The 16,096-nt window shown below is 40.4% G+C and overlaps 1 protein-coding gene across 1 annotated transcript in view; it reads right to left on the bottom strand.

The window, feature by feature from the left end:
• MYO3B (myosin IIIB) overlaps positions 1-16,043 on the bottom strand; it is a 421,954-nt gene extending 405,911 nt beyond the window's left edge. Inside the window, exon 1 of the mRNA XM_065928997.1 lies at positions 16,025-16,043. Coding sequence (XP_065785069.1) covers positions 16,025-16,043 — 19 coding nt within the window. The remainder of the gene's footprint in view (positions 1-16,024) is intronic.
• Between the last annotated feature and the right edge of the window lie 53 nt (positions 16,044-16,096).

Genomic DNA, 16,096 nt, shown 5'->3' with positions numbered 1-16,096 from the left:
ACAACATATTAAAAAAAAATCATACCCCATGAGCAAGTGGGCTTTATCCCAGGAATGCAAGGATTCTTTAATATCCGCAAATCAATCAACATAATACACCACATTAACAAATTGGAAGATAAAAACCATATGATTATCTCAATAGATGCAGAGAAAGCCTTTGACAAAATTCAACACTCATTTATGATTAAAACTCTCCAGAAAGCAGGAATAGAAGGAACATACCTCAACATAATAAAAGCTATATATGACAAACCCACAGCAAGCATCACCCTCAATGGTGAAAAATTGAAAGCATTTCCTCTGAAATCAGGAACAAGACAAGGATGCCCACTCTCACCACTGCTATTCAACATAGTGTTGGAAGTTTTGGCCACAGCAATCAGAGCAGAAAAAGAAGTAAAAGGAATTCAGATAGGAAAAGAAGAAGTGAAACTCTTGCTGTTTGCAGATGACATGATCCTCTACATAGAAAACCCTAAAGACTCTTCCAGAAAATTACTAGAGCTAATCAATGAATATAGTAAAGTTGCAGGATATAAAAGTAACACACAGAAATCCCTTGCATTCCTATATACTAACAATGAAAAAACAGAAAGAGAAATTAAGGAAACAATACCATTCACCATTGCAACAAAAAGAATAAAATACTTAGGAGTATATCTACCTAAAGAAACAAAAGACCTATACATAGAAAACTATAAAACACTGATGAAAGAAATCAAAGAGGACACAAACAGATGGAGAAACATACCGTGTTCATGGATTGGAAGAATCTATATTGTCAAAATGGCTATTCTACCCAAAGCAATCTATAGATTCAGTGCAATCCCTATCAAGCTACCAACGGTATTTTTCACAAAACTAGAACAAATAATTTCACAATTTGTATGGAAATACAAAAATCCTCAAATAGACAAAGTAATCTTGAGAAAGAAGAATGGAACTGGAGGAATCAACCTGCCTGACTTCAGACTCTACTACAAAGCCACAGTCGTCAAGACAGTATGGTACTGGCACAAAGACAGAAATATAGATCAATGGAGCAGAATAGAAAGCCCAGAGATAAATCCACGAACCTATGGACACCTTATCTTTAACAAAGGAGGCAAGGATATACAATGGAAAAAAGACAACCTCTTTAACAAGTGGTGCTAGGAAAACTGGTCAACCACTTGTAAAAGAATGAAACTAGAACACTTTCTAACACCACACACAAAAATAAATTCAAAATGGATTAAAGATCTAAATGTAAGACCAGAAACTATAAAACTCCTAGAGGAGAACATAGGCAAAACACTCTCCGATATAAATCACAGCAAGATCTTCTATGACCCACCTCCCAGAATATTGGAAATAAAAGCAAAAATAAACAAATGGGACCTAATGAAACTTAAAAGCTTTTGCACAACAAAGGAAACTATAAGTAAGGTGAAAAGACAGCCCTCAGATTGGGAGAAAATAATAGCAAATGAGGAAACAGACAAAGGATTAATCTCAAAAATATACAAGCAACTCCTGCAGCTCAATGCCAGAAAAAAAATGACCCAATCAAAAAATGGGCCAAAGAACTAAACAGGCATTTCTCCAAAGAAGACATACAGATGGCTAACAAACACATGAAAAGATGCTCGACATCACTCATTATCAGAGAAATGCAAATCAAAACCACAATGAGGTACCATTACACGCCAGTCAGGATGGCTACTATCCAAAACTCTACAAGCAATAAATGCTGGAGAGGGTGTGGAGAAAAGGGAACCCTCTTACACTGTTGGTGGGAATGCAAACTAGTACAGCCACTATGGAAAACAATGTGGAGATTTCTTAAAAAACTGGAAATAGAACTGCCATATGACCCAGCAATCCCACTTCTGGGCATACACACAGAGGAAACCAGATCTGAAAGAGACACGTGCACCCCAGTGTTCATCGCAGCACTGTTTATAATAGCCAGGACATGGAAGCAACCTAGATGCCCATCAGCAGACGAATGGATAAGGAAGCTGTGGTACATATAGCCATTAAAAAGAATTCATTTGAATCAGTTCTAATGAGATGGATGAAACTGGAGCCCATTATACAGAGTGAAGTAAGCCAGAAAGATAAAGAACATTACAGCATACTAACACATATATTTGGAATTTAGAAAGATGGTAACGATAACCCTATATGCAAAACAGAAAAAGAGACCCAGAAGTACAGAACAGACTTTTGAACTCTGTGGGAGAAGGTGAGGGTGGGATGTTTCGAAAGAACAGCATGTATATTATCTATGGTGAAACAGATCACCAGCCCAGGTGGGATGCATGAGTCAAGTGCTTGGGCCTGGTGCACTGGGAAGACCCAGAGGAATCTGGTGGAGAGGGAGGTGGGAGGGGGGATCGGGATGGGGAATACGTGTAATTCTATGGCTGATTCATATCAATGTATGACAAAATCCACTGGAAAAAAAAAAAACAAACACTCCTTCCCCAAAGCCATCAGGGAGTTCAGGTCCTTTGGGCGTCGGCTGTCTGTTCTCCTTGCTTGACGCCCTGCAGAAAACGTTGAACTTTCTTTCACCACACCCTGGCATCAGTGGATTGACTCTGGGGTGAGCGGGTAAGTCAGCGCACAGTATCCATCGTCACCCAGTTCTTAGATCCTGCAAGGATTAGCCAAGCCCAGACCCCATCCACACAGCAACAGCCTACTGTGGGAATCACACTGAATGGCTAACCAGAAGCTGCAAGCTCACCCCACCTTAGCAGTATTCTATCTAATAAGGACTTGGCCCTGTAAAGTTCAAGTACTTTAAAATATCAGCGGCAAGCTTAGAAGGCAAACAAAGTCACCCTAGACTGGTCCCATGAAAAAGCCCCTTCAAGTATAGTTACTCCAAGGCTGGAAGAGGGGTCTCATCCCCAGGCTGCTTCTGACCTCAGGAGATGGGCCATTAGACTCCAACAGGAACCACAGCATCCAGTCCCCAGGTTTGCCTCATGCTGGGCAATCCAAATTCCACTTCTAATTATCTTCCAGACTGCATTCACTCAAGAAACAGCATTTTGACTTGGAACAAAACTCCACTTTTTATCCTTACCCTATTTGATGAGGGCATTTCAAAGATATTGAAAACCATTACCAAAACCAAACAAAATCCCAGTATCTGTGGTATTGATACTGGGAGGGAATCTGTCTTTCCAGAGTCCACGTGGCAGGCATTTCATGCTCTGAAGGGGTCTCCAACCAGCACCTTGAGAGCCCAGGCCAGGCTCACCCTGGGCTGAGACAATGACCCTAAAAAGGTCAGGTGGTCAAACAACTCCTGATTTTCATCTTCTGGTTTCAAGATTCTAACAGACTCTAACCTTTTCCCTTGGCCAGTGTTTCCTAAAATCCACCTTTCTCAGCACATGTTTCACAATTCTTGCAATATATGTATGCTACCTGTGCTATTAGCTACTAATTTAAATTACTTGCCTTTTTACATAAATAAATATCTTATGGTTTTTAATTTTTTTTGTTGCCCACAGACTGCTGGGAGAAATATCAACAACCACAGATAGACAGATGATACCACCCTAATGGCAGAGAATGAAGAGGAACTGAGAGCCTCTTGATGAAAGTGATAGAGGAGAGTGAAAAAGTTGGCTTAAAGCTCAACATTCAAAAAACTAAGATCATGGCATCTGGTCCCATCACTTCATGGCAAATAGATGAGGAAACAAAGGAAACAGTGACAGATATTTATTTCCTGAGCTCCAAAATCATTGTGGGCGGTGACTGCAACCATGAAATTAAAAGATGATTGCTCCTTGGAAGAAAAGCTATGACAAACCTAGACAGTATGGTAGAAAGCAGAAACATCACTTTGCCAACAAAGATCTGTGCAGTCAAAGCTATGTTTTTCCAGTAGTCAGGTATCGATGTGAGAGTTGGACCATAAGGAAGGCTGAGCACCAAAGAATTGATGCTTTTGAACTGGGGTGTCGGAGAAGACTCTTGAGAGTCCCTTGGACAGCAAGGAGACAAAACCAGTCAATCCTAAAGGAAATCAACCCTGAATATTCATTGGAAGGACTGATGCTGAAACTGAAGCTCCAATACTTTGACCACCTGATGCAAAGAGCTGACTCATTGGAAAAGACCCTGATACTGGGAAAGATTGAGGGCAGGAAGAGAAGGGGACGACAGAGGATAAGATCCTTGGATGGCATCACCAATTCAATGGACATGAGTTTGTGCAAGCTCCAGGTAAGCCTGGTGTGCTGCAGTCCATGGTGTCACAAAGAGTTGGACATGACTGAGCGGCTGAACAATAACAACACAGCATGTAGGATCTTAGTTCCTCGACCAGGGATCAAACCTACACCCCTGGCAATGGAAGTCTGGAGACTTAATCACTGGGAAGTTCCATATATATCTTTTAAAGGCACTTCATATCCCTACCCTAAATCATTTGCCATGTATCAAAATTAACTATGAAAAGATGATTATACTAAAAACAACAGTTGTTCAAGTACAGCCAGAGACCTGCCCCTGTTCTTTTGGGGAAAAGAAGGAGATCATGGAGTGATGGGGTAGAGTTAAAGACTAGCACAAACTTTTCCCTTAATTTCATCAGAAGACATGAAAAAGAATTAGCAAGTGAGCAGTTTTATCACTATGTAATTCAGTGTCCTTTATTGCAAGATCCTCAAAACCTCTGAATACCTTGGGAATGGCTCTTCAGCTCAGCTTCTACAAAAGCAAAAGGCAGGATCAACTGGGGATGTTGATTAGGGCCAGACAAGTGGGGATGGGGAGGGTACTGAGATGTGCTTCCTGGAGAGAAGAATCTGGCCCATCGGCGTGGGTAGAATTACTTTATATGCACTAGGACAGACCCTGCTTCTCCACCTGCATCTGGGCTCAGCACCACTGACACAGAGGTGTTGAACCAAAATGCCTGCATAATCCAGGCCCTGCCCTGCCTAGCCCCAAGATTTGCCTAGTAGTGCATCTCTCTGGGCCTCAGTTTCCTCACTGGCATGGTAGGGCTGCTTCTGCCACCTACTTCACATTGTGGCTATGAGTCTAAGAGGATGAAGACAGCACGAAGGGAACATGGTGAGTGCTCGACCAGTGACAGCTGCTGTCACAAAGGCACAGCACCATGTTCTGCCTCAGCATAGGCAGCATAGTTTCTTGCTCTGTTTTATTTTACCCTCAGCCACAAACCAAATGAGAACCAAATTTGCTCTGCTCCAATCAGTTATCCATTTCCAAGAAATGGCAAGAATTCAGTTTATGCAAGTGAAGTGAAATCATAGAGCCCGTGACAGTGGGAGGGGACCCTTGGAGGCCCTCAAATCAAGTGGTTTCCTGATAATTTGGGGCCATGACATCCTTTTGTTAAATTAAATCTTACTTAGTATGCTGATGGATAAGCTGAGAGAAGCAGTGTCCTTCTGGCTGAGGGAGGCTGGGGAAGCAGGTGTCTCCACTGTGCCTCCCATGGGGGACCAGAGGGAGCACCGACCCCCTGGTCTGCTCACAGCTGCTGGGTTCAGCACTGCGAGTCCTGTAGCCTGAAAACCTCAGAACTAGGCAAACCAGAAGAGTCTGTCACCCTAGACTCTGGGATCTTCTCTGAGCACTATTAGAAAATCACTGATTAAGTGGCCTCCACCATCACCATCTCATCCCCTGCTATAGTTAAATTGCAACTTCCCTCCACCCCAATTCATATGACTGTACGGGTGTATGTGTTCTTCTCCGTCGTGTCTGACTCTTTGCAACCACATGGACTGTAGTCCACCAGGCTCCTCTGTCCATGGAATTTCCCAGGCAAGAATACTGATGTGAGTTGCCATTTCCTTCTCAGAGGATCTTCCTGACCCAGGGATAGAACCTGGGTCTCCTGCATTGCAGGTGGATTATTTACTGTCTGAGCCACCAGGAAAGCCTGCCCCAATTCATATATGGTGAAGTTCCAATCTCCAGTACCTCAGAATGTATTTGGAGAGAGAGCCTTTAAAGAGGTAATTAAGGTAAAATGAGGTTATGGGGCAGAGGGCTGGGAGGAAGTTAATCCATATAACCAGTGTCCTTTAAAAAGGAAATTAGGGCACAGACACACAGAAGAAAGACTGTGTAACAGAGGGATGATGGTCATCCTCAAGCCACGGAGAGAGCCCTCAGAAGGAACCAACTTTGCTGACATCTTGGTTTGGACTACTAGCCTCCAGAACTTTGCAGAAATAAATTTCTGTTGTTTAAGCCACCCAGTCTGTGGTACTTTGGTATAGGAGTCCTACCTACCTAACTAAAGGGTTTCCCTGCTGGCTCAGTTGGTAAAGAATCTACCTGCAATGCAGGAGACCTGGGTTCAATCCCTGGGTTGGAGAGATCCCTTGGAAGAGGAAATAGCAACTCACTCCAGTATTCTTGCCTGGAAAATTAAATGGACAGAGGAATCTGGTGGGCTACAGTCCATGGGGTTGCAAAGAGTCAGACATGACTGACTAAGTGTGCATGCGTGCACGCGTGCACACACACACACACAGTAATTTACAGACTCTCAATCTACATATGAAACTAAAGTCCAGGTTGGTGACAGGACTGTGTAGGGGCAGTACAGGAATGGGAATCCAGGCTTTTCTAAGCCCACAGAATGGAATTAAGGGAATCCTCTGATTAGCAATGGTGCTCTCTGATCAACTGCACCAAATACTGAACAGTTCTGTGAGGGAGATGCTTCCCACATGGAAGCCAAACGCGTCACAGATCTAATAGACAGCGTTCTCTGCACTCTGCAAAGCAAGAAAAACTCACCAGTGGGAATCATCTACAGTCGACACCAGTAATGGGTGAGCGGGAGGCAGACCCACCAGTTTCCAGTGCTACGTCCATCATGGTGATCTGGACATTCATTCACAGACAGGGTTAAATAAAGGTGCAACAGAACAGGCACACACTAATAGGCTTGCCAGTTTGCTCTCTTTAAAATCAATACCCGACTCTATAAACTCTCTGATGATTGATTAAACAGCCAGCCCAAACAGTGGCTGCTTCTACAGCCCCATAAACGTGGTGATAATCTGCTTGGGGAGGCAGCCCTATAGACAGCCCTGCTCCTGGCCAGAATGTTAACCTTGGGGGGTAGATGGCGCTTCTGCCTATGTCTGTGCCCAGGGCCTCATGTAATTAGCCAGGAGTGACCAAAGAAGTGTCAGGAGCAGCTTGGAGTAAGAGGGATGAACGTGGGACTGCAGTTTCCTGCGTCTCCCACATGAGGTCTCCATCATTTATTTAAACACAGAATTAAAGAATGACCTCAGGAGATTTGGCTTCCCTGAGAGCTCAGCTGGTAAACAATCTGCCTGCAATGTAGGAGACCCCAGTTCAATTCCTAGGTCAGGAAGATCTGGTGGAGAAGGGATAGGTTACACACTCCAGTATTCTTGGGCTTCCCTTGTGGCTCAGCTGGTAAAGAATCCGCCTGCAATGCTGAAGACCTGGGTTCGACCCCTAGGTTGGGAAGATCCCCTGGAGAAGGGAACACCTACGCACTCCAGTATTCTGGCCTGGACAATTCCATGGACTGTGTAGGCCATGGGGTTGCAAAGAGTTGGACATGACTGAGCAACTTTCACTCCACTCAAGACACTTGAAATATCAAGTTACATGGGTTGCTCTCAATGCAAAACAAATAGGACAAATCTATCTGGGAAGATGTGAGTGATGGCATTTTTCAGCATGAGATGGGCTCATGCAGTTTACACCCCAATTCATATTTCTTATGGGCCTGGACTCGTCTGTAGTGTGGATGTTCTAGAGTGAAGAATTGATGAATACCCTTTGATTTTTTATGTAGTAATACTATGGAAGTCAATACCACAAACAGATTTCTAATCAAAGTCACTACTCTCTCGGAGCAAGATTCTGCTGTCCCCTCTCTTCCTGTGACATCCAAACCCTTCCACTATGGGGAAAAGCTATCAGCAAGGCAAGGAGGACATCACTTATGAAAGAAATCTCCATTCAGTACATACGGGTAACATAGGTATTAAAGGAATGTTTCCCTACCTTTGTCCACACATCACAATTAACAAAATATCTAGGATATATTCAACTTCTCATTACTTTAGCCACCAGATAGATAGAAAAGCAGACAGATATTTAATAAGAGACTTTAAACAACGGGGCTTCCCTGTGGTTCAGACGGTAAAGCGTCTGCCTGCAATGTAGGAGACCCAGGTTCAATCCCTGGGTTGGGAAGATCCCCTGGAGAAGGAAGTGGCAACCCACTCCAGTATTTTCGCCTGGAAAATTCCATGGACTGTCACCTGAGGAGCCTGGTAGGCAACAGTCCATGGAGTCGCAAAAATTCGGACATGACTGAGCGACTTCACTTTAAACAACAAGGTCCTACTATATCTCACAGGGAACTATATTCAGTATCTTGTAATAACCTATAATGAAAAAAATCTGAAAAAGAACACACATAAATATTTACATGTATATATAACTAAGTCACTTTGCTGTATTCCAGAAACCAAGACAACATTGTAAACCAACCATACTTCAATAGAAAGAAAAAAGAGACTTTATCTTTGTGGTAACAGAATCCCTTAGAAGTTAAGAACAATAGTCTTTGTTTTGTTTTCAGAAGGCAATCTCCTAGAGTCATAGGCCGTGCCTCTTTGCAGCAGTTGGGAAAGTAGGCTGTCAATAATATTCTTCCTGTTGATAAGACAGATGGACTGAACATGACCTCTGTTTGCAACTAAGAACAGGGAAAGGTCTTGATCCACCAGAGAACAGCTCAGCTCCAGAACCTTCTACCACAAGAGAGGGGCCCCTTGCCCAATTTACACGTCGCACTGCAGTGAGGAGTTCCCATGTGGCTGTAAACTCATAGCACATCTGCTGCTTTATCTTAGCAGGATTGAATGTCTAAAGACTTCCTGAGGAGTTCTGGTTACAATTATCAGCAGAGGACACACTTTAAAAAATAAGCCAATGTATTCCAAGCTTCAGTACAGTTCAGTTCAGTCGCTCAGTCGTGTCCGACTCTTTGCGACCCCATGAATCGCAGCATGCCAGGCCTCCCTGTCCATCACAAACTCCTGGAGTTTACTCAAACTCATGCTTAGGTTGGGTCAAACATTACACCATAGAAATTTAAATTCCACACATTTTTAGCAATCACAAAGGAAAGTCAGACAACCTGATGGAAGAACACCCTAAGAAAGAGTGTTGCCAAAAAAATTAAAGCTGAATCTGATCAAACTTCTAGATTACCAATTTACAGGAATAACACAGGTCAGGGCAACATGCTAGACAACACCATGGGTGTACAATAAGCAAAATCCAGACTCTCAGTAAAAAATGCTCTAAGACAAATGACCCAACTTCTTCAAAAAATAAACTACAAATAAAAATTAAAAAATTGAAAGGGAAAACCTCAGGATTAAAAGGTGCTTATGACTTATGATACATACCAAATATAAAATAAGCTGGATTCACAAAAACAAACTTTAAAAAAAATAACAGTTATGAGATTATTAGGACACAGACTAGTTATTTGATGATATTAAAGAAATATTGCTAATTATTTTAGCTGTGAATACTATATTTGTGGCTGTATTTTTAGTCCTTATCTTTTATCAATACATCCTGAAATATTTACAGGTACAACAATATGCTATCTGGAAAAATATGAGTGGAAAAAATACAGGGCATACATGACACAAGATTGACCATGGGAGATTATTATTGAAGCTACGTACATGAGGGTTCATAATCATGTTCTGTTTACATTTGTATGTTTTTCTATTCCCTATTTTGGAGATTATAAAAAGTTTTAAAACTTCTGTGTAACTAATGTACGTCGGCATATATTCTGATATTCATACACCTGGTCAATTCCACCTCTCCCTGAACCATTTTCTCACAGTGGATGATATTCTATAAAAATGTCTCTGGACAGTTACATGTAAAAGAATGAAATTAGAACATTCTCTAACACCACAGGGGCTTCCCACTTGGTGCTTAGTGGTAAAGAATCCTCCTGCCACTGCAGGAGACATAAGAGATGCTGGTTCGATCCCTGGGTCAGGAAGATCCCCTCAGTAAAGAAATAGCAACCCACTAACACCACATACAAAAAGTAAACTCAAAACGGGTTAAAGACCTACATGTTAGACCAGATATTATAAAAGTCCTAGAGAAGAACATAGGTAAAACACTATTTTACATAAATCACAATATTCTTTTGGCTCCATCTCCTAGAATAATGGAAATGAAAACAAAAATCAATAATTGGGGCCTAATTAAACTTTAAAAACTTTTGCACAGCAAAGGAAATCATAAACAAAATGAAAAGACAGCCTCCAGAGTAGGGGAAAATATTTGCAAATGATGCAACTGACAAGGGATTAACCTCCAAAATATATAAACAGCTCATGCAACTCAATTTAAAAAAAAAAACCAAATAACCCAATCAAACATGGGCAGAAGATCTAAATAGACATTTCTCCAAAGAAGACATAGAGATGGCGAAAAGGTACATGACAAGATTCTCAACACAACTAACTATTAGAGAAATGCAAAGCAAAACTACAATGAGGTATCACCTCACACTGGTCAGAATGGCCATCATCAAAAAGTCTACAAATAAGGAATGCTGGAGAGTGGGTGAAGGAAAAGAAACTCTCCTACACTATTGGTGGAATTGAAAAACTGGTGTAGCTGTTATGGAAAACAGTATGCAGTTTCCCTAAGAAAACAAAAATGTAGAATTACCATATGATCCAGTAACCCCATTCCTGGACAGAGAAAAACCATAATTTGAAAAGATACAGGCACTCCATATTCATTACAGTACTATTTACAATAGCCAAGACATGGAAGCAACCTAAATATCCATTGACAGATGAATGAATAAAGAAAATGTGGCATATTTATACAATGGAATATTACTCAGTCATAAAAAATGAAATGATGCCATTTGCAGCATGGATGCACCTTGAGATAATCATGATAAGTGAAATAAGCCAGACAGAGAAAAACAAATATCATATGATATCACTTATATGTGGGATCTAAAAAAATGATGCAGAAAAACTTACATACAAAATAGAAACAGACCCACAGACACAGAAAAAAATTTTTGGTTACCAAAGGCAAAAAGGAGGGAGGGATAAATTCAGGAGTTTGGGATTAACATATACATAGTATACACTTAAAATAGATAACCGCCAAAAACCTACTATATAGCACAGGGAACTATACTCAATATTCTGTAATAACCTTTATGGGAAAAGTATCTGAAAAAGAACAGATATGTGTATATGTATAACTGAATCACTTCACTGTATGCCTGCAACTAATACAACATTATAAATCTATATTTCAACAAAAATAAATTAATTTCTTTAAGTCTCAAAGTCTCATGTGGGCTAGCACTGGAGTCATTAAGAAACAGTAAACCACCAATATAAGATCAACAACAAAACACTTTGATTCTAAAGCACCCACACTCGTATCGTCCAAAAGTCACCTTTCCAGTCTGCCTCTAGGTGACCGAGGCACGGTCAGTCCCCCTCAGTGGCTGATGTCCCAGCCCAAACTGCCACTAAATGCAGAACTGTAGTTATGAGAAACTAATGAACCGCTGAATGGCATAGGAAAATCAATAGGCAGAAGAAGGCAAGTGACCTTCTTCTGCCCGTCCAACGCCTGTTCTTTTTTCCTGAAGGAGGAAGAGAGAAAGAACATCAATACACAGACACTGAAATAAATAAAAAGGCTCATCACCAAAAAGATCTGTGATCTTTTCTCTCTGGTCTCTGAAAAAGGACTGCCCAATGGCCTGAAGCTGAATCTGCCCAAGGCTAAATGCAGAGTCACTAACTAGCCAGGTGGGTGGCCCCTAAGCAGCCTGTGAAAGGCCTAGAGGGAAAATGAAGGATAGTCCAAGGTGAGCCTTGGCTTTGGTAATAAAAGGAATCCGCAAAACAAATTTCACATGGTGCCCTTAAAACTGACGTGTTGAGTGGGAAAAAAGGAAAAAAACTAATCCAAAGAAAAACGGTCCTCCTGATAAATTCCCTACTCATTCACCTGTGTTTTCTCAGAGGCCCTATGAGCTGATACACCACAAGGGGTCAAAAGTAAATAGATGAGCTCAATTCTTCCAGGGCTGAAGTGAGCACTAAATATCCTCACTGTGAAGTGTGGCCATTTCTTCCATGTCCTACTGCTCTTACCTTGTGCTTTTGCCCATCACCTCTGTGGATTAATAAAAAATTAGACTTGGGCTTTCAAGGTGACTGCACATCAACAGTAGGTCATAGATTAGCCCGTGTGTACTCAATCACTAAATCGTGTCCAAATCTCTGTGACCCCATGGACTGTAGCCTGCTAGGCTCCTCTGTCCATGGGATTGTCCAGGCAAGAATACTGGAGTGGCGTGCCATTTCCTCCTCTAGGGGATCTTCCTGACTCGGGGATCAAACTCATATCTCCTGTGTCTCTTGCTTTAGCAGGTGTATCCTTTACCACTGAGCCACCTGAGAAGCTCATTAGCTTAGCCCAAGTTATTATAAAATTTATTGTTTGTGCATTTAGTAAGTAGTTATTAAATGCCAATTGTATGCAAGCCTTGGACTAGGTTCTATAAGGAAGAATAGGAATCAGCTTTGGTTTTAAGGTTCCAACTTGTTTACAAAAACTTTATGACTTCTGGGTGAGAAGGAAGAGTAAAGTCAGGTATCAAGTTTCTCTAAAACTAAATGAATGAATATTGTTAACAGCAAAAAATTGAGATCCAACAAAGAAAACGAAAATGTACAGCACTAATCAAACAAAAGACGGGATGCAATTTCATGCCATAATCTTTGAAAAGTAGCATTTGGGCAAAGCGAGAGATGGAAGATCCCAGGAGTGACTGCTATTCTTAGCTCAGCTCTCTTCTCCCAGAAGAGTGGTGAGTTTGACAAAATGACAGTTCGACAAAATTCTGAAAAACCTTAGTAACACTCTCTTTTTAGAGAGAATTAGAGGGATGAATTAGCAGCAGAGAAATGGGTCCAGGCTCATCACTTATATATGCAGTAAGAATTTAAGAACCTTTTGCTTACATCACTCAAAACTAGGCTTTGTGGGTCATTAAAAGAAGTAAAAGAAATGATCAGGCTGTGTTCTAAAACAAGTTACATTTCCGAAGATACGCAGGAAAAGATGCCTCCTGCCAAGCAGAGTATTGCTAGCACAGCACTTTTAAACAATATTTCGGAGAGAAAAGCAAAGTCAATATCAATCAAGCATGACTTCCCCAACGTCCTATACCCGTACATAAGAGGGCAAAATGAACAGTCGAGATAGACAGATGTTTCCTGGTAAAATTAACTGAATATCAAGGCAGATAGATAATTTTTCAGGTACAGAGGACAGACACACACACACACACACACACACACACACACACACACACACACACAAATCCATACCCCAAAACAAAACGAAAAGCAAACAGAACAGAAGCTCAGGTTTCTCCCCACACCAACACTCAATACTCATTAGAGGAATATCTGTAATCTATGTGTACAGTAGTCTGAGGGAGAAAAAAGTGTGAACATTTTTATATTTAGCCAAAGTGTTATTCAAGAATAGAGACAATAAACATTTTCAGACATGAAAGAGCTCAGTAATTTCGTGACTCCTACTTGAAAAAAAAAATGACTTGAGTTCAAAACTGAGCAAACAAAGAGATAAAGGTGGAGGAAAAAGTCTGATAGGGATATCTGAAATTATTTATATTTAGAAATGATACAAAGCAGCAGTAGGAAGTACATTTACAGAGGGAACTGTTATACATTTTAATAATAAAAAAAATAGTAAACCAAATTAACAAGAGGGGGAAAGTTTCTCTACTTTCTAAAGATGATAAATCAAAAAATGGACATTTAAATATACTATTTAAAATTATAAAGTTAACCAAGTGAAATAATATTAATTAAAAAGAGGAAAATGCACATGCATTAATTTTCTCACTCGTTTCACTGAGTCACTAGTAATTGCTATATTGATAAACAGAAGTTAAAATCACTGATACAATCCCAAGGTCCATCACTATGGAGAGATTGTATGATAAATCATAATAATTACATAAAACAAAATATCATCTATCCATATGTAATCACTTAAAAGAAAGTAAGTTTTGCTTTGACTAATATAGAAGAATGTCAAAATGTACAATTACAGTTTTTTAAAAGTATTGAACAATGTGTAAAAATAATTTTTGTGTAAATAGAAATAAAATGTACATTTACAGCCATTTTATGTGTATGCGTGTGTATCTACACATTTTCCAGAAGGCTATAAAACTCAAACTTTAGGGAAAGGTACCAGGAGAGGTACCAGAGAGGTTGGAAAAGAGAGAAACTAATACTGAAATTAATATAATTTTTAAAAACTTCATACCTATCTACACAATACTTTTTTGCTGGGACACAGATTATTTTATTTTACAATATAAATTTTTTTTAACAAATAAGAGATCTCTAGAGAGATTATTCTCACCCAGATGCACACTGGAGTCATGGAAAAGCAAAAACCACATGAAGCTGTAGAAGCCTATCTTGAGAAGAAGAAAGAAGAAAAACCCAAAGGACCATATACTTGAGAGAGGACTGGTGACTGGGTTCACTATGAACGCTGCACCCAGGCCCTCTCAGGCCTGCTGAACTTTGCTGTCTGTCCTTGAATATCCCTGAAATTTCCTACTACATTCTCCTAAGAAGCCCCCCAACACAGGTCCCCTTCTCACAAGCCAATTTGTGTCTCACAGGCTGACTTTAGTTCCTAACAACCCCAAAGGGGCCTTGACCTGTACCTTGCTGAATACCCTGTGTTATTCCATAGTGGAGGTGCAGCCTTACCTTGCCGAAAATAAAGCAAACTGAAGTTTAAACCCCGTGAACTCCTGCAGTCAGTCATGCCTAGCGAGCATGATTTAAATAGAAACTTGCCCAGCAACATTCTAGAATAAGAATATTCATGATGAAGGTATCCATGCCTGAGTATCTTACTAAGAATATTTTGTCTATATGTTATAGTATGTTCTATATGAATCATAAATCATAGGACGATGCTTTTAAAGCTGGAAGCACAGCTTTTAAAAAAGAAATCAGAAGAGTGAACAGTGAAAGTTCAAAGGAAATTTGGCCAAATATTAAATATAATAAATATGCAGAGACAGACAAAATTTTAAAAACACATACCATACAAGCATGAACAAATCAGAACAATTCCAAACTGATGCATAAGCAAGTGCATGATGTAACAGCCAAGGCTAGTACGACAGAGACAAGGCCCATTTTTAAGAACTGGCTTCTTCACAAACAACCCATCTGCACATGGTTAGATAGGACCCACTCAAGTATAGCACAGATCTCTTCTCTTCTGGGAGGCTCCCCTACTCTTGCCAGGAGAGGTGCCCTTTCTTAGTGGTCTTGGGTATTAGGCACTCTTAGGGTATTACATACTTTTTTCTAGCAGTGATCACATTGCCTGACATTTGTTGTTCACATGTTGGTTTTCTCCACCAGTGAGCTCCTAAGTACAGAGGCCATGCGTTAAAATTTTTCTCTGACTCATCAGTAAATACCCAATGTATAATCAGTGTTCAATAAATACTTATTTAATATAGGATTAAAAATCAGAACTTTAGAAACCAGTGAGGTTTTCTTAATTAAAAAAAAAATTCTAGCTTCATAAAACACTAAGACAATACAGAAAAATAAAGGAATAAAAATATCACAATGCTCATAAAATTCCACCATCCAAACATAATGACTCTGAACTATAAATATCATTCCAGATACTAATACACACCCTCATATATACTCACATAAAGATGAATGGCTATGGTTATTTGCTTGCTTGTTTCACAAGGCAGAGGATCTGGTTTCCAGCCTCATCTCCCTACTGAATCGCTATTTCAAAGGTTTCAGTCATGAAATTCAAGACACTTAATCCTTATCCTTACCCTCCAGGGAATCAGCCATCCGCGAACCCTCCAGGACTGTTCTCTTTTTTTTTACAAAACACTCCCTTCCCT

The sequence above is a fragment of the Muntiacus reevesi genome, chromosome 3 (genome assembly GCF_963930625.1).
Source record: "Muntiacus reevesi chromosome 3, mMunRee1.1, whole genome shotgun sequence".
In the NCBI taxonomy this organism is placed as follows: Eukaryota; Metazoa; Chordata; class Mammalia; order Artiodactyla; family Cervidae; genus Muntiacus; species Muntiacus reevesi.
Note: the sequence above shows the minus strand (reverse complement) of the source record. Positions and strands in the feature narration are given on the sequence as shown.